Here is a 19,001-nt window from a genome sequence, read left to right on the forward strand (position 1 = left end):
TAAAGCCACCAGAGTTGGTGTGTTTGGGCTGTGGGAGTGTTTTCATGGCCTCATGCTCCTGGCTGCCAGCTCGCTCGTGCTGCCTCACCAAGATAAGGGCTGGGACCTTCCTGGCACCCGTCCGAGCCCCAGCGTTGCTTTTGCACAAGTTCCCTGCAGGCAGGAGATGGGGCTCGTGGTGGGAGGTGAAGCGGGGTGTGTGGATGAGAAATGCTGCCCTGTGAAAGTGCATCCCCATCATGGGGCCTGTGAGCCCTTAACTGTACCCGGTTATTTATGGCTGTAGTTGAAAGCAGAGATTTAATGAAGATACCAAGTGAGGGCTGCTGGAACCTTTTGATGAATCAGTTCCAGCTGTTTCTATCATGTAGCAAAGGCACCAAGAAGGAAATTGGGCTTTCAGAGACTGGAGCAGCCCAAAGTGGAGCTGATGCTGCCTCAGGAAGCTGTGAGGAGAGCAGGAAGAGAAGATCCAGATGGGAAAGACTTGCAGCAGATCATCTTGACACCGAAATCTTGTCCTGATGGTAGTGAAATTTGGCAGTTTGCCTTTAGAAGGTGAAACCCACTTCCTCTGCACGCTGCAGCTCCTTGCTCTGGAAGTGGAAGCTTCTGAGTCCTGCTGTTTGCAAATGAAAGGAACAACTAAGAGGCTGCAGCACAAAGCCAGATAGGGCACAGCTCCTAAAGTCACCTGAACACTGAATGGGCTCTGCTCCCCTCAGGGTTTTTAGGAGGACAACACACAGAGTTCCACATGATGGGAGGAGCACAAACCATCTTCCTCAATGTAGGATATGGGCTGGCAGTTTTGTTGAATTTGGCTTCATCATTAATGTGTCACATTAATCACAGAAACAGACTGGTTTGGGTTGGAAGGGACCTTAAAGCTCGCCCAGTTCCAACCCTTGCCACAGGCAGGGACCCCTTCCACTGGAGCAGCTTGCTCCAAGCCCCTGTGTCCAACCTGGCCTTGAGCACTGCCAGGGATGGGGCAGCCACAGCTTCTCTGGGCACCCTGGGCCAGCGCCTCAGCACCCTCACAGGGAAGAGCTTCTGCCTAAGAGCTCATCTCAGTATCCCCTCTGGCAGGTTCAAGCCATTCCCCTTGGCCTGTCCCTACAGGCCCTTGTCCCAAGCCCTTCTCTGGCTTTTCTGCAGCCCCTTTAGGCACTGGAGCTGCTCTAAGGTCTCCCCTTCAGGAGCCTTCTCTTCCCCAGGCTGTCCCAGCCCAGCTCTCTCAGCCTGGCTCCAGAGCAGAGCTGCTCCAGCCCTCACAGCATCTCCGTGGCCTCCTCTGGACTGGTTCAAGCAGCTCCATGTCCCTCTCGTGTTGGGTAGCCCAGAGCTGGAGGAGAAAGACCAAGTGTTTGCTCAACCTCTAACAGTGTAACGTGCATACTGTGGCACTTAAAAACTGGTATTGTCCGCTCAGTACAAGACTTACAACGTCTCTTCCTACTTCAGGCCCAAAAGCTCATGAAAAAATACAAACACATCACCACAAGCAAGAGAGTCAAACTACCCCTGCTAGAAGAGAACAGAATTTAATGCAAAAAGTCTTCACACAGAGTGGATTGGCAGGATGTGAGTCTATGGCATTCCCTTGGGATGCCTGCAAGTCTTCCGGGGTGGTGGTTCACCTATTTTGCCCCATGGAAGTTATGCAGACAAATACCACAGCAGTTCTGATGACTGTTGTACCAGCTGCTGTGTCAGAGACCGCAGCTGCAGCTGGAAGAGCAGCTCTGGCTGGTTTAGGTGAGATGCCTCAAATGCAGCTGCACTAACAGAATATTGCTGTCATTAGGAGCTTGCAAGGTAAAAGCTTTCCCTTACTTTCCCTCTGCTTTGTATTTGAGCAGATAAAAGGGTTGAAATGATTACCAGAGCGAACAAACAGAACAGAGGATTTTGTGAAGGGTTATTCTTGGGGCTTGGGAAGGTCTTTGCATTCTCATACCAGTCTAAGCCTCTCTGCTACTGCTGGGAGAGCTCCAAGTGCCTCAGGCCATTAGTGTCACCTTTGTGCTTTCATTAACAGAGACTTCATATGCACAGCTCAAGAATTTGCTTGGTGGGGCAAAGAATACCTCCAGGAGGGAACTATTAATAGTTTAATATTAATATGACTATAGCTAGTATAACTAGTATAACTATTAATAGAAGCCCAACAACAACAGCAACGAAGAGAACTTGTTAAACTTCCAGCAGAATAACCTGCTTGTTGGCATGATGTTTAAATCCTCAGCTAACCATAACCAGTCAGAATCTTCACCTCCAGCCCCACTTGCTAGCAGCAATTTAGGCTGATTGCCTACGATCAACATCTGCTGTTGGTTGCAAACTCTTGTAACAAATCTTCCTGGTGATTTTAAGCACATAAGGACTTTTGAATAGATACATATTGCACTACTCAAAGCGTTTTCCTATCATTGGGAGGATTAAGGCTCAAATTTGATGTTTATTCCCTGTAAACTTTATTTTTTATTCCTTTTTCAAGCTCAATGTAAAATCTTAGTGTTAAATTATGTGATGGTCATGAATTAGCCAACATCCTGACAGAAGGCACCAGCAGGAGGCAAAGTTGTATGTTCAGGGTTTGCTTTTTGTTCATGTTTTAACTTAGTTGTATGAAGTTTTACCTTCATACCCACTTGGTTGCACCCATCAGCTATCCTATAGCTGCATTCCAGTAGCCAATAATGTAATCTTGGGCCATTTCCTAATAAAAGTATTCAAACCTTAGCATTTTAATTTAGCAAACAGGTAAAAAGCTAAGCAACCAAAATATGACAGTGTTCAGGTTAGATCAGTCTCAAGAACGTATAAACATGGTTCTATAATTCAATGATTTCATTACCAACCCCCTTTTGTAAGCACTTGATTTGTTTCAATCTAATAAACTGCCTTTGCATTTTAGACTGTCAGGGCACAACCACCTTGGCATGGAGCTCCACACTCTGTTGCCTGTAATTTGATGCAGTGGAGGGATGTGCCTGTGATTTGTGTGGTCATGGAGCTGCCAGGAGTCAGCAGGTTGAATGGAAGACCCCCCCTACTTTGACACCCTGTGCAGCCAGGGCATTGTACTGCTCCACAGCCTTCTCTGTTTGCAACACCAACACATCGATCCCGTTTTTCTTCAGATAGTCCACAGTGGATGCTGGAACCTCAGAAGAGAAAAGGAAATGGGAAAAGCAAGTATTATATTCTTTTCCCCTCACACTGTAAAGCAGGGATGGGGCATTCACAACTTCCTTGGGCAACCTGTTCCACCCTCACAGTACAGAATTTCTTCCTTGTATCCAACCTAGATCTCCCCTGTTTAAGTTTTAACCCATTACCCCTTGTCCTGTCACTACAGTCCTGGTTATTCTATGATTAAAATGCAGCCCTTTCTTACCAAAATAAATAGAACTGGAGTTAAAGGTACAATTAATCTCAATGAGGTGTTACTCACCTCATCAAAAACTAAAGAGTGGCTTCTCCTGAAGCTCAGACTAGCTACAGGGACTCAGAAGTGCTATCTGCTGAAGTGAGTAACAAAAATAACTCATTATCAAAGTCTTTACAGCAGGCCAGAGAAGGAGTTCATGACCTGTTCTAAGAGAGTGAGTAACGACATTGTAAGAAGTTCTCCTTGTTTAAATTCCTCCTGTAGCAGAAGATAAACCTGTTTTACCATTTCACATTGATGCTAACACAGAGGAACTCAAATGACGTTTGTTTCAGGAAAAAGGGACTCCTGGCAGGAGCTCACTGATGCCAATTCAGCATCCTGAATTCTTCTCCTTTTAGGAAGGCATCTCAGATTTCTTTGTCCTCCTGATCAGAGGGAAAGCAAACAGTTCTAGTTCATGTTTCTCACAGCACACAGGCCTACCTGCAACGCCTCACTCATGCCACAACCAATCACCACAGTTTTAACACCCTTCTTGACGACTTCTTCAAGGTCAGCTGGTTGCACTCCTGGAGAATGCTAAGAGCCAGGGGAGGAAAAAAACAGTTTGTACTGAGAGTATCAACCAGGTAAGCTCCTTCTATGTCTTTTGAAACTGTCCACAGAGTAGCAGCATAAATTAGCAGTGCCAAAACGTAACACAAGCCTCTTCATAAACACAGCAGATAACACTGGTAATTAAAAAAGGCATTCTACATGCAGATGAAGGATGACAGTTAATTGATGGCAATATTATACTACTTCATTGAACAGGTAAAAATAAAAAGATGCATTACATGCTTCTAAAATATGTGGAGCTGTTGAAGCGAGTCCAGAGGAGGCCACAGAGATGCTGCAAGGGCTGGAGCAGCTCTGCTCTGGAGCCAGGCTGAGAGAGCTGGGCTGGGGCAGCCTGGAGAAGAGAAGGCTCCTGAAGGGGAGACCTTAGAGCAGCTCCAGTGCCTAAAGGGGCTGCAGGAAACATGGTGAGGGGCTTGGGACAAGGGCCTGTAGGGACAGGCCAAGAGGAATGGCTTGAACCTGCCAGAGGGGAGACTGAGATGAGCTCTTAGGCAGAAGCTCTTCCCTGTGAGGGTGCTGAGGCGCTGGCCCAGGGTGCCCAGAGAAGCTGTGGCTGCCCCATCCCTGGCAGTGTTCAAGGCCAGGTTGGACACAGGGGCTTGGAGCAAGCTGCTCTAGTGGAAGGGGTCCCTGCCCGTGGCAGGGGTTGGAGCTGGATGAGCTTTGAGGTCCCTCTCAACCCAAATCTTTCTGTGACTCTATGATTTACATCTAAGAACGAGCATTTTATAGCTGTTAAAAAGTGAAATCCACAAATTGCAACATATTGCTGTTTTCAAATGAACAAAATCTGATTGTAACACTGACTGACTGTCCCAACCCAATCCTCATTTTAATTACAAAGAGTTCCTTAGATAATTAAAACAATAAAATGACTTCCTTGTTTACTCTGCAAATCTCATTTACCAGTGAGGACTGGAATATATTGTCATCATCAATTCCATTTCAAGTTCTGCACTAGTCTTAATTTGGAGAAAGGAGTATTTGAAACCAAACTCCTCCAAGACAAAAAGAGCTTTAAGAGCATGAGGGTTTTAAAGAAGTACAGTTACTTTCAACACAAGAATCCACAAATACACCTGTAATGTTAATATAAAACTTCATTATGTCACTGTAATTCTCTTCCTGGATTCAAGTTTTATGTACCTATCTATGGCCAAGAGTAAGATACTGCACAACCTGTGCTAGAATTTAGCTCCTCTTTGGTGTGCCTTGTTTTTAGATCATAAATACCATTCCCCCTGCTTTTTTTGAGTAGAATTCTTATGTTCTTTGAGAGAACTGAGATGAGTTTCACACCTGAAGTAGGTAATGCCATGGTGGACTTCTGGAGGATGTTATTTTAATGCTTTATCCCTTACACTTCCAGAAAATACTCCATGCTTTCAATGAATTAAGGTCAAAGCACCAGCTTAACAATTGATGTTCCATTAGTGAGCTTTGCTCTTTGTGTCCTCTCCTATTCTTTCTTCCCTGCCCAAGTCTTCAGCATCTGACGCTGCAGCCTCAGACAAGATGTAGGAGTTCTCTTCTCAGCCCTGTCACTGCCTCACCTTGCAGAACAGAGCAAGTGAGACTTCTGAAGCTGAAACAAACAAGTGAGGTCCTCAAGTTGCAGGTGAGAGAAACTTCCCACAGCAGAGTGCAACCTCCAAGGAATGGATTAAACTAATTCCACAAGAAAGCCTTTAGCCTGGATGGTATCTGGAGTTTCAGCAACAGAGGTGGTTTGTCTTTATGGTTCTCTAAGTTCATAGAATGCCTCATAGAATCAGAGAATCAACTACATTGGAAACTACCTTCATGATCATCATATTGGATGGGACCCATAAGGATCATGGAGTCTTAACTTCCTGCTCCTCATAGGACTACTTAACACTAAACCATATAACTAAGAGACACTTAGTCCAGACACTCCTTCAGCACTAACAGGCTTGGGGCCATGACCAGTTCCCAGGGAGCCTGTTCCAGTGTCCAACCACCCTCTCATTGAAGAGCCTTTTCCAAAAGTCCAACCTGAACTCTCCCTGATGCAGATTGACTCCATTTCCTTGTGTCCTATTGCTGGTCACCAGAGATCAGCACCTCCCCTTTTGCTGCTCCTCGTGAGGAAGCTGAGGACTGGGATGAGGTCACCCTCAGCTTTCTCCAAGCTGAACAAGCCAAGTGACCTCAGCCACTCCTCCAAAGACTTTCCCTCCAGGCTTTTCAGCATCTTGGTCGCCCTCCTCTGGACACACTCTAATAGTCTGATGTCCTTATGCTGAGGCAACCCAAACTCACACATGACACTCAAGGTGAGGCTGCACCAGTGTGGCCTTGAGTGGGAGAATCAGCTCCCTCAACTGGCTTGCTATGCTGTGCTTGATGTACCCCAGGACACAGCTGGCCAGCCCAAAAGCTGTCCTCTCCTTAGTCCATTCACATCTGATATCTACACCTAGAATGCAGAGGTCACTTCAATCCACAGAACATTCTCAGAGCAAATCATTGCAAGTGTATGTTTGTGACAGAACAGGACATGCTTTTCCTTTGGGGCTTTTTAAAGTAGGCTCAAAACTTGGACAAAAAGAACTGGAATGGTTTACTGCAATTGCAATAATTGGGTTACTGGGGAAGGCTTGTGTCACAAAAGTACTCCTGAGACATTGAAGCCATGGAACAAAAGGATTTTCTGAGGGTACACAAAACACACTGATGTGGGGCTTCCACGTGTTTTGTAGGAAAACATGTAACATGATGGAGTAAGTGTATCCTTGTCCACTGGGCAGCTGGAGGAGGAGAGGCAGAGCAGCAGAATTCCTTGCCTCTTTTGTTCTCTGACTTCCTACTCTTTTCTCCCATGATGGCAGGAGTGCAGCCAGGCACTGGGAGGCTGCCTTCCATCCCCAAGGGTTAAGGCTGTAAGAGCTATCAGTGCTCAGTTACAGAACCTTGCAGAGCCAGTTATGCAATGAAAGGATTACATAGCAGACAGCAGCCTGACAGCAGAGGAGGAAAGGAAGCAATTCATTTCCAGCTGGAGTGTGGGACATGATCAGCACTGCTTGTTTCCCCAACTTCAGCTCCACTTACCCCCAGGAAAAGCATGCTTAATGAATATAGATGCACTATAGTCTGCCATAAAGAAACATGCAGAAAATGCATCTGGTGAATGCTACTACTTCCAGTGCTGACTGGATTAATTTTGTACAGTTCTTCGAGTTGGAGATGCAGTCTGGAAAAGCATAGCTCTGTTCTTATAGTGGTTGCTTGCTATTCACATTTAAACCACATCACCTAACTCCTCATAGTGGCAAGAAGGATAGAACTGACCTAAAGAACCAGGAAACCACTGTCAAACAAGCAAGAAGTGACTCTCGGCACACAACCCACCCCTCCAGCCAGTGAGAGCTTCATCTTTATAATCAGTCCCTAAAGGAATTACATTTTAAAATGTTATATATGCAGCTATCTCTCTCTGCAAGGTAAAGATAACTTTGGCAGAGAGAAAAGTAGAAACTACCTTTCTCTTGGTGTTATAAACTGTATAAATGGACCTCTGACAGGTTAGCAAAGTTCTGTTCCCCCAGAGATTATAGATGAAGTTGCAAACCCAAAGGTTCTGCCTTGAGTTGTGTCAAAATGAATTCAACAGATGCAGATGCTGAGTCTAAGACATGGTTGGTACATAGTCCTTGTGTGCTTTAACTTTTGCTTAGAAAGCCTGCATTTTTTTTTTCCCTAGCCAATACAGCTATTGTAGTGCAAGCCTAATATATGGGGAGAATTACCAACATCAAGGTCCTAACACAACAGATGTTATACTGCTTCTAAAGCTGGAATGTCAATACTGTTCCATGGACTTTTATATTGTTCTGATAGCATTTACAGATAAAGCTTAAAAATTGTGAGGGCAAGCACTTAATATATGGCTACCAAGAACAGTCGTTGTGTACTTAGCCAGACTGTGAGCTTTTCATGGCAAAACCAGGGTATGACACTAGCTGCATATCTTTCCTCTGAAATAAGCACAAGGGACCCCAAGGAAAAGGATCTAAACTAAATCACATGCATTGTTGTCTTCCAAACACACAGGGTCGGTTACTGGTGATTTCTTTTAACTTCACTTGCATTTTTTTCCTGTCTCACTCAAGACAATTTCTGTTTACACAGTCTGAAAGAGGCTCTTACCAGCAGCTGGTGACAACTGCACTCTTAACCAAACACAGAATGCTGTTTGAGAGCTATAAGGGATGCAAGAGCTGCCTGGTGATGGGAGCTGGGAGGAGAGTTGTTGCACCATCACCTGCAGGACGTCGTGCCTGCAGTCCTCCAGCCTGTTTGCACAGTCATGTCTGAAACACACACTAGGTTCTTCCCAGGAAAAGCTCAACAGATGGAAGCAAAAGGCAACTTGCAGAATCTCTGGCTGGGATTTTAACAACTGGTCTTTGGACTAGAGGATAGTAACCAGCAAACTTACATTAGTCCCAGTTTCTCGCCAGTCCCAGGTTCGGCTTCCTCCTGGCCAGACTTTGCAGTCCTTGTATGTTGTGGCGCAGCCTTTCACCTTCATCTGACCCCACGAAAGGGAAGCAATTTCAGGGGAAGACATCACAAAGTTGAACCAAAGTCTGGAAAAAGGATATTTTAATGCATAATATCAGGCTAACACATGCAGCATGTTAACATAACGAGAAAGCTCTGCCCCTGCCCCAAACAGTTAGGAAGGAAATGCTATTACAGGCTTTATCCACATCATTTAGGAGCAACTGAATTGAACTGAGGGTAATTTTGTGCACGATTTGGCACAAATAATTTTATATGCTAAATCTGTACAAGTATTGGGTGCTCAACTCTTAAACTATCAACAGGGATCAGGTTTCAGAATATCCTCTCACATAGAATCATGTAAGCACAGACTGGTTTGGGTTGGAAGGGGCCTTGAAGATCATCCAGTTCCAACCCCTCTGCCATGGGCAGGGACATCTTCCACTAGAGCAGGTTGCTCCAGCCCAGCTGGGTTTCAATCTTCTCCCCAAAATGTACAATGAGTATAATAATTATATCCTAAAATATCTGAGACATGCCATTTCTTTGGCTGCTTTGCTAATTAAGAGTGGTACACGAGGTTAAACAAATCCCAATAAACACAATGGAAAGGCCATGAACAGAACAATGGCATTGCCATGTTGCTGCAGCAAAGGAGACTTTCCAACCTTCTTTCTCTTGTCACTCCTGGCAGAGAGAAATGTCTCTGGATAGTTAAACACCCAAATAATGCATTTTCCAATGTCTGACCTCAACCTTCATTGTTTCAATTTAAACCCATTTTTTTCCTAATCCTTTCTATTGCTGACAAGAACAGCTTAAGCCTTCTCTTTTCTGCCATCTTTTGTTTCCCAAGGACTTAACTCTTTGTGTTTTTTCCTTTCTTCTAGATGAAATAAACTTCCCTTCAGTCATGTTTTCTCCATTTCTGCTTATTTTCTCCTCTCTTTTCCCCTGGCAGCCAACAATTGGCATGCATCTTTGATGTGTGTTGCCTAGAACTAGATGAAGTGCTCCAGCTGAGGCCTTATCAGCACTGCTAACGACCAACTGCTTTTTGGTATTAAGCACACTCATTTTGAGATCTCTATCACAGTCACAGCTGGGCAGCCATCAGGCAGGGACTCAAAGCACCAGCTGACCCCACCATGGAAGCTTATGCCCTCTTCACAGTCCCTCACATCACTGTGAGCTGATTGCTGCTGTGATTCTGGCAGTAGATAACAAGAGGAATTGCCTGGTGACACCCTGGAAATGCTCCTGGAAGGGAGTCACCTTTCCCTCTGTCTAGTTCAGGAGGAAGATGGTCTGAACACCATGTTATGTAGAAAACTGGTTGTTCCTGCAGTAAAAAGAGATCTGCTCCTGAGCGATCCAGAAATTCTCCCTGGCTGATGTTTCCAGACAGGAGGTTTCTCATCTTTTTAATCCAAATCCATCAGAAAAAAAAAAAAAAATGAATCAATCACAGGAACCCTGGTGGCAGAGATTAAAGAGCCCTCACAAAACAGAAATCTTTGGGTTACCAGGTCTCCAACCCTCCTGGAAAGCCTCCTTTTTCCTGGCTTGAACATGCTACAGCAAATCACAGCACAGACACACTCTCCTCAGATTGCCAGGAGAGGGTCTCAGTATCCCACTTCCCATGACATAAAAACACATTAGTTTGGATTCAGAACAGGAGCAAGTCTGCCCAAGTTGCTTCTTCCCCAGAATAGTTGCAGAGAAGAGATGGGATCAAGAGGGACATGGACAGGCTGGAGAGGTGAGACCATGTAAACCTCAGGGAGTTCAGCAAGGCCAAGTGCAACCCTGCATCAAGTCCAGGTTGGATGGGGCTTGGAGCAACCTGCTCTAGTGGAAGGTGTCCCTGCCTGTGCCAGGGGGCTGAAACTGGATGGGCTTTAAGCTTCCACAACACAAACCACTCTGTGACTCTTCCATCCCCTGCCAAACAGGCAAGCAGCCATGAGGGAATGAAACTTGCTTGGATTCATGTATTCTGGCTTCCCTCACTGGACATTCACAATGCAGTGGATTTAAACAATGGTCTGTAGGACTTTTTTCCAAAGATCTGCTTGAAGGGAGATTATAGCAGAAGAATAACCAGCTGTAGTCCCAACAGAATGAAATCACCCACAAACTGCAATAAAGGTTGAATAAACTGCCCACAGCCTGGCTCTGAAGAATGAAAATAACCTTTGCCTGTGCTGTGTTTGAGAGGGAACAGCAGAATTAGACCTGGAGATTTGACATTGGTGAATGAACAGTAATTAGAAATACCAGCTTTCCCAATCCAAATGGTGTTACAAGGCTGGAACTGGACAACCACACAAGCACAAAATGCAAACAGGAGAGCCAGGGTTCATGGAATCAGAATGGTTTGGGTTGAAGGGACCTTAAAGCTCATCCAGCTCCAACCCCTGCCACGGGCAGGGACACCTTCCACTGGAGCAGCTTGCTCCAAGCCCCTGTGTCCAACCTGGCCTTGAACACTGCCAGGGATGGGGCAGCCACAGCTTCTCTGGGCACCCTGTGCCAGCGCCTCAGCACCCTCACAGGGAAGAGCTTCCTAATCCATACTCTTGTTTCCAAATAGCACAAAAATAAGCAAGTAGCAGAAACAAAGAAACAAAACTTAAAAGCCATAAATAAAAATTGCAATCTAAAGCTGTTTCCTATAATACTGCAAAAGCATACCAGTAACAGTATTTGAATTAGTAAGAGTATCTTCAAGTAAGAATGAACATTTCATCTGGAACTTTGACCATTTTGGACACAGGGCATGGTCCCGTCACCAATCAGCAAGGAACAGGAAAATGCTTCCTCAACAAATGATTTGGCTTTTTTAATTACTATGACAAACGTACAGCACCAAAACATGCACCACCACTTACAACCAGAGGCCAGGAACTCTGTGGCTCACAAGTTTAACCTAAACTAACAATTTCTGTAAGGTGCAGTAGTTCAAACACAAGGAAACGAGGAGGAGGAATGGTTCAGGAATCTGTAAGTAAAGTTATGAGTGCAAAACCACAGCAACTAAAGGAAGGAGAGCTTAAAAGGAGGCAAAATACAAGTTTATGCGAGGAGACTATACCAAATGAAGCAGCGGCTGAAGAAAAAAACAGCTGAGAATGAAACAGAAACTTGAGATGAAGCGCAGTCAAACAGGCAGGTGGATTTTAAAGTTGCCAACACTCATCTCCAGCAAGGGGAAATGTTGTTTCAGAGCGGCTCCCACCAGCAACAAATCGAATATAAAAGGTGAACAACAGCAGCACATCAGAGTATTTTATTAAGAGATCGCAGAGGGAAAGAATGCCTCATAAAATCTAAGAGCAACCTGAGATCAAAGAGCACAAAGGTGAAAGAGTAAGTCAGTATATGGGCAGCTTCAGACAGAACAACTGTAATGCATCAAAAGACAATATTAATGCTTCAGGGTCAGCAGGTGAAGGCGGGCAGCCTCTCCTCAGCCATTTCAGGAGTAATACAGCTGCTAGAGGAGCAGGTCTTCTTAAGGACTTCATAACTGACAACACAACAGCAAGTACAAAAGACAGGTTAAGTTTAAACCGGGTAAGAAGGGGACAAATATCAAGTTTAAGAACTTCCTTCGGGGACTCATTAACCTAATACTGCTGAGAAGCCGGGTGACGGGAATTACTGGTGAAGATCACAGAGGGTGGAGTGGTGGGAATAGAGCAGGATTCCTCGAAGTAGGTGGGAAAGGAGGAATAAGGAAAAAGCAGAGAACCGAGAGAAGAGTTAGTGAGGGGCAGAACCGCACACGACGGGGATGCCAGTGGCGGGCAGCACAGCTTTCAGGGAACTCAAAGCAAGGCCCCGCCACTTCATCCCTCTCTCTAACGCCGGGCAGCTCTACAGAGCGCCTGCCTGCCAGCAGGACCAGGAGATGATCGGCCATTTACTCCCTTTTCCCTTCCATTCCCGTCCCACCGCGTCCCCTCACACCGAAGGGCTCCGTTACGGCCGCTAACACTCACCTCACAACACACAGCCCACCGGGAGCACCCTCCACCTATACCGCGGAAGGGAGGGGGCGCGAACGCTAGGTGCCCTCTCATTGGCCAGCGATACCTGATGGCCACGCCCGCCTCCCGTTGCCATTGGTCAGACGGGTGGTCTATCCCCGCCCCGCTATAAATAGCCGTGGGGGAGCCCCGCCTTGTTTTCATTCCCCTTGCCGCACGCGGCGGAGGGCAGCCGTCCCTGCGCCGCTCTGGCCGCCGTTCCCCCCCGCCCCTCGCTGTTCCGCCGGTGCATTGTGGGATACTGGCGGCGCTGCTCGGCAGCGCCCCCTCCCTCCCTCTCCCCCGCTCCCCCCTCTTTCCCCTCAGCGCCTTCTCCATCCTCAGGTCCAAGATGGCGGCGGTGGCGGCGGCTCCTCCGGCCCCATCTCCGCCTGCCCCTCCTCCGGCGGGCCCGTGCTGCCCCGGCTCCTGGCCTAACTTCGCCGTCGTCTGCTCCTTCCTCGAGCGCTACGGGGCTTTACTGGACCTGCCCGAGCTGCCTTTCCCCGAGCTGGAGCGTGTTCTGCAGCCGCCGCAGGAGCCTGGAGATCAGGGTGAGCGGCCCGGTTACCTCAACCCACCCCCTCCGCACGCACTCTGTATGACCGGTTGAAGGTGGGGGGCCGCGGTGCTGGGGGTGAAGTAGGGGACTGGGGCTATTCCCCCCCCGCCTCCTCCCGGCCCCGGGGGTGGAGCGCGGTGAGGGAGAGGAGGGGCCTGGGATTCCCGGAGCGGCGCTCCGGGGGGAGGGGAGCCTTCTCCTGCTTTTTTTAGGGGGGGAGCAGCTGTTTGTGTCTATGGGGGGAGCTGCCTCCCCGCTATGGGGCACGGGAAGGAGGTGGGGGGACCTTTCCCCCCCTGCTTCCCGTCCTCCTCCTTGTCAGTGTCGGCTGTGACCCCCCCTTTCCTCCTTCCCCCCCCCCCCCCCCTTTCTTGTTTCCCTGAGTCTGTTCCCGTGCTCCGTGCGGGTGGGATTCCTGCAGAATGGAGGATAAGCTGAAATAACTATTTTTGTTCACCCTGGCGCTGGCAGTGCGGTTCTTCCATCTCCTCCCCACCCCACAGCTTGGGGGGTTGCTTCTCAGCCTTCCCCCCCCCATCCCCACCCTTCCTATGTGTCCGTTTTTCCTTCACCCCTAAAGCAAGAAGGACACGCACACACACAAGGCAATGTCCTGATCCTCCTTCAACCCCTCCTCCTTCCCTCTCTATGGGGTGAGGAATGGGGAGGGGGAGGCACAGAGAAGCCCTGCGCCCTCCCCATGACTGCTGTTGTAGGCCATCTCCTCCCCACCAACAGTCAGCCATTGTGTGCCACCTCCATCCCTCTCTTCTCCTCCCTCTCGTCCCCTCTTATAGCTGGGGGGGGGGGAATAATCTGGCTGCTTTCTCTTTCCCCACCGCCACCTGAGCTGTGTGAGGTGGAGGGATGGGTTATACACTCGGCTGTTCCCTTTCAAGCTGCTCCTCCTCCCCTCTCCCCCTCTCTCCAGTAGCAGATTTGGTTGCCAGACTCCTTAATTCCTGCTCCCAGCCATGGTTGTGGGAGGGCCCTGTCCAAGAAAGCAGCCTGGGGAGGGCTTTATGGAGGCTGCAGATGGAATATAGAAGGGAAGGTGCTTGTTGCTCTTGGTCTCTTGTCTCTGTTATTGGTTTGGTTGTTGCCTCTGCACTCTTGCCACATAGGGAGACTGTGGAGCTCACAGCGCATGCTCGGCAAGGCCCCATAGAAACTTCCTGCTGCTGGAGAAGCCCAGCTCAGGGCTGCTTTTGGTCCATCAGCCCCTGCTTTTCCCCCCAAACACACTCATTCTCCCCTCCTTCCCCACCCAACCCTCCCTGTCTTCAAGGGGGGTGTGTTTAAATCAGCATGTAGGGACTCCTTTATATAAAGGAAGTTGGGTTTTGTGCAGAGTGCAGTTGTCCTGTCTGTGAGTTCACAACAGCCACTGCAGAAATACAGTGAAATAGGATTAATGTGTTGTCTCCTCGTGTTGTCCAGTGTCTGATCAGTATGAAACAGACAGCTGAGATCCACTAACTTCTAAAAACCAGGGTTAACTTTCTGGAAAGCAGGTATTTATATTCAATTCCCCAGCAGCCCTTTACCTCTTATGTTATATAAAGAACACATTAGAAGCAGCACAGTTTTGTTAAACTGTTGCAAAACTTATTCATAAACCCCACCAACATACTTTTTATTTGAATTTTTAACGAAAATATGTCTTTTAAAGTGATGTCTGTAAAGAAAACTGATGCTTTTACTGTGTGATGGGATAGGAGTGGGTGTGTAAGAGTAATTTTCTTGTGTGAACTGCAGTATAAATTCAAATGAAGGTGTGAGATAGTGACCTGTGTTTTAAGATATGCGTTTGATTAACAAGTATAATCCTGATGGCTTTCATTGCATGATGTGTGTGTCAGTAGGACAATGATTTCTGCATAACCATGTTCTAAACAGCTTTCCAGTGACTTGGATTATGGAGTTTTCATTATGGGTTGACAGGGGTTTTCTTGGTTACAACTTGGTAACCAACTTGTGGGTTTTGGATTGGAATGCTGGTTGCTGTTACCTGGTATCGTATGGCATAGATTGGGTATATTCCTCATGGAGAGAGTAGTGAAACAGTGTATTTGTTAATGGGATTGATTTTTCTTGTATCTAATGTTTGGTATCAAGCATGTTTGTATACTGTTGATCACAAGTTACAGGGTTTGATGTGACTCTTTGGTAAAGTCATGATACATTGTAGTAACATGTAATCATGGAATGACAGAATGGTTTGGAAGGGACCTTAAGGCCTGCATTTCATCAGGGTTAGATTTCTACCTTTCAAACAGTTTCTACTTGACAAAAACAACTTGGGACATTCATTTACAGAATCCCAAAGTGGTTTGGGTTGGAAGGGAACTTAAAGCTCATCCAGTTCCAGCCCCCTGCCATGGGCAGGGACACCTTCCACTAGAGCAGCTTGCTCCAAGCCCCTGTGTCCAACCTGGCCTTGAACACTGCCAGGGATGGGGCAGCCACAGCTTCTCTGGGCATCCTGTGCCAGTGCCTCAGCACCCTCACAGGGAAGAGCTTCTGCCTAAGAGCTCATCTCAGTCTCCCCTCGGGCAGGTTAAAGCCATTCCCCTTGGCCTGTCCCTACAGGCCCTTGTCCAAAGCCCCTCTCCAGGTTTCCTGCAGCCCCTTTAGGCACTGGAGCTGCTCTAAGGTCTCCCCTTCAGGAGCCTTCTCTTCTCCAGGCTGCCCCAGCCCAGCTCTCTCAGCCTGGCTCCAGAGCAGAGCTGCTCCAGCCCTCGCAGCATCTCCATGGCCTCCTCTGGGCTCGCTCCAACAGCTCCACGTCCCTCTTGTGCTGCTGCCCCAGAGCTGGATCAGGACTGCAGGGGGGGTCTCCCCAGAGCACAGCAGAGGGGCAGGATCCCCTCCCTGAGCTGCTGCTCACGCTCTGGGGGTGCAGCCCAGCACACGGGGGGGTTCTGGGCTCAAGCGCACACTGAAGCCGGGTCATGGGGAGCTTCTCCTCACCCAACACCCCAAGTCCTTCTCCTCAGGCTGCTCCATCCGGGCTCCCCCAGGCTGTGTTTGTGCTGGGATTGCCCCAGCCCAGGGGCAGGACCTTGCACTTGGCCTTTGGGAAAACCATGCTTTTGGGATAATGCTTGTCCTGACTGGATTTCTCTACATAGTATTTACTTCCATTAGTCTTCAAAGTGCTGTTTTTAAGTGTACAAGTCATAAAGTTGCTAAACATTGATTGAAAACTAAAGTGGTCTTTTTTTCTGCTGAACATCTGTTATTTACCAACTGTATGTAGTTTTCCTTGGATAGCAAAAAGGAGTTTGATTTCAGTTCTATACGGTTTCACGTTTGATACCAGCATTGCTTGACAGTGGATTTGCATTGACAATGATACATAAAATCGGAGCAAATAGCTACAGAACCTATGAAGTGTTTTATTTTCTGATTTTCTTGTATCTGGAACAACTTTTAAATCTCCATAGAATCACAGAATCCCAGGCTGGTTTGGGTTGGAAAGGACCTTAAAGCTCATCCAGCTCCAACTGTGTGCCATACTCAGGAACACCTCACGCTAGAGCAGCTTGCTCCAAGCACCTGTGTCCAACCTGGCCTTGAACACTGCCAGGGATGGGGCAGCCACAGCTTCTCTGGGCACTCTGTGCCAGTGCCTCAGCACCCTCACAGGGAAGAACTTCTGCCTTACATCCAACCTGAATCTCCCCTGTTCAAGTTTAAACCCATCATTCTTTGTGCTATCACTCCAGTCCCTCTCCAGCATCCTTGTAGTCCCCTTTAGGTACTGGAGGGCTGCTATGAAGTAATGGCTGTTTCGAGCTCCTCCCCATATTAATTTTGCAATGAAGGAAGGGAATCAATAGTTTGGGGAGTTGTTTAACCCTGTTATGATGTTCAGCAGTTCCAGTACTGGTTTTGGGGTGGTTTTTTGGTCCCATGTTTTTAAACATATCCTAGATTGTCTTGTCTCAAGAGTTACTCTTGCGAGAGATCAGTAGAGGTTGTTTTCTTTGTTAGGAGCCCCAAGGAGAATCAGGAGCTCATTCGTATGTTGTTCAGTAGTTGTAGAACACTCATATTTTCTTTCCAGTTAATTACTACAGCAAAGAACTTGTCCATTATTAAGGATATAAGGTATAGCTTCCCTTACAGAAGCGATGCTGTGACGATGCTGAGCAGATGCTGACAACAAGGAAGCTATCAAGTATTTCTTAGAGCCATTTTAGGTTTTTAAGGCTCAGACAGCACTTGAACTTTATTGTATTATCTCTCCTACCTGAGAATTTCAAGACAAATAGCCGTGACTGCAGTGCTCAAGTACGAACAACTTCCTGTAGTTGTTTGACAAGTTTTGATATCAAATGAACCTGTACTAATAGGGGGTGAGATGATTTAACTGTGTATACACAGGTATGGTCTTGTCTTAAAGTGCACGAACCAATTTGAAATGCTCTTTGGGATTTTTGGGAGTAATGTAAATCAGGCTGGAATAGGAAAAGAGGAATGTGTGGTGTTGATTTTGCTGTTGAATTGTGGGATCAGCCGGGAGGTGTGAAAATAGACTATTTCTTATGAAGGCTTTATGATAAAATAGCTGAACTTCCTGGCTGGTGGCTCATTTGAAAGCTGTTTGGTGAAGGTTTGATTTTATGAAGAATAATTATCTTGCCTTTAAGAATGCCATGGCAGAGGGTTGGAACTGGATGAGCTCAAGGTCCTTTCCAACCCAAACCATTGTGTGATCCTATGGCAATTCTTGCTGTATGTACAATGTTGTGACTTGGGTTGCAGTGATGATGGTCTTCTTGAGAGAGACCGAAGTTGAGTGTCTGTCAAGATGGTGACGGGGTTAACTCAGAATTTGGTTGGTGAGATGCTTCAGAAAGTAAAGTGTTTCTTGTGAGAGTTCTTTAAAGAGTAACTGTTATGGTCAACTTGGCCCCACAGAGCAGTTTGTTCACTTTCCTCTGGTGGGATGGGAAAGAGGATTGGAAGGGTAAAAGTGGGAACTTGTGGGTTGAGATACAGTTTAACAGGTAAAGCAAAAGCAGACCAAGGGATTAATCCACTACTTCCCATGGTCAGGCAGGTGTTCAGCCATCTCCAGGACAGCAGGGCTCCATCACAGGTAATGGTGACTTGGGAAGACAAACACCATCACTCCCAACATCCCCTCCCTTCCTTTTCCTCCAGCTTTATGTGCTGAGCTGTCATCCTATGGTGTGGGATATCCCTTGGGTCAATTGGGGTCAGCTGTCCTGGCTTTGTCCCCTCCCAACTCCTTGTGCATCCCCAGCCCACTCGCTGTTGGGGTGGTGTTAGGAGCAGGAAAGGCCTTGACTCTGTGTGAGCACTGCTTAATAGCAGCAAAAACATCCCTGTGTGATCAACACTATTCCCAGCACAGATCCAAACCATAGCCCCGTACCAGCCACTGTGGAGAAAATTAACTCTATCTCAGCCAAAACCACATTCTCCTCCCCTTATTCCATGCCACCTGATGCTTAGGTCCCATACTCTCCAGTACATCCTCACAAACTATCACCCTTCCCATCCTTTGATCTAATACATATGTCTTTGCCTTGGTTTATGTGTCACTCCTTGAAATGTCTGTAAAATGTCCACTGAGTTAATTCACCCTATGACTTTAGGCTCCATCTCCTGTTACAGCAATTCTTATAACATGCAAATTAAATCCTGGCTTACAACAATTTAGAGGTATTTCCATTGCAGTCTCCATCCTTGGCTCCTTTGGCCGAGGCTGTAGGATTTAATATTGTAATGAACTCCTCCCCTTGCCCCTGCTTCAGCTTGGACTCGTTTTCAGCCAAGGATGGCAAGGAAGTGGCTTGCTTGGTACCTT

The 19,001-nt window shown here is 47.1% G+C and overlaps 2 protein-coding genes across 4 annotated transcripts in view; one reads left to right on the forward strand and one right to left on the reverse strand.

Annotated features, from left to right (window-relative positions):
* Positions 1-1,565: 1,565 nt before the first annotated feature.
* On the reverse strand, positions 1,566-12,688 carry AAMDC (adipogenesis associated Mth938 domain containing). 2 transcript variants are annotated; one of them, XM_080613669.1, is made up of 4 exons: positions 12,568-12,688; positions 8,490-8,640; positions 3,887-3,982; positions 1,566-3,173 (listed from the first exon to the last, which is right to left on the reverse strand). In XM_080613669.1, the coding sequence occupies exons 2-4, from the start codon at positions 8,619-8,621 to the stop codon at positions 3,033-3,035; spliced, it is 369 nt and encodes a 122-aa protein (XP_080469795.1). In that variant the 5' UTR covers positions 8,622-8,640; positions 12,568-12,688; the 3' UTR covers positions 1,566-3,032. The 2 variants fall into 2 exon arrangements, with proteins under 2 accessions (XP_080469795.1, XP_080469796.1); XM_080613670.1 differs by lacking the exon at positions 12,568-12,688 and having other exon boundaries at positions 8,490-11,068.
* A 103-nt stretch (positions 12,689-12,791) lies between these two features.
* The window catches only part of RSF1 (remodeling and spacing factor 1), a 58,749-nt gene continuing 52,539 nt past the window's right edge, over positions 12,792-19,001 (forward strand). The window contains exon 1 of one of the 2 annotated variants that reach the window (XM_080613674.1): positions 12,792-13,148. In XM_080613674.1, coding sequence (XP_080469800.1) covers positions 12,947-13,148 — 202 coding nt within the window. In that variant the 5' untranslated portion in view covers positions 12,792-12,946. The remainder of the gene's footprint in view (positions 13,149-19,001) is intronic. The other variant, XM_080613672.1, reaches the window with a different exon arrangement.

This window comes from Psittacula echo (assembly GCF_963264785.1).
Source record: "Psittacula echo genome assembly, chromosome: 3".
NCBI lineage: Eukaryota > Metazoa > Chordata > Aves > Psittaciformes > Psittacidae > Psittacula > Psittacula echo.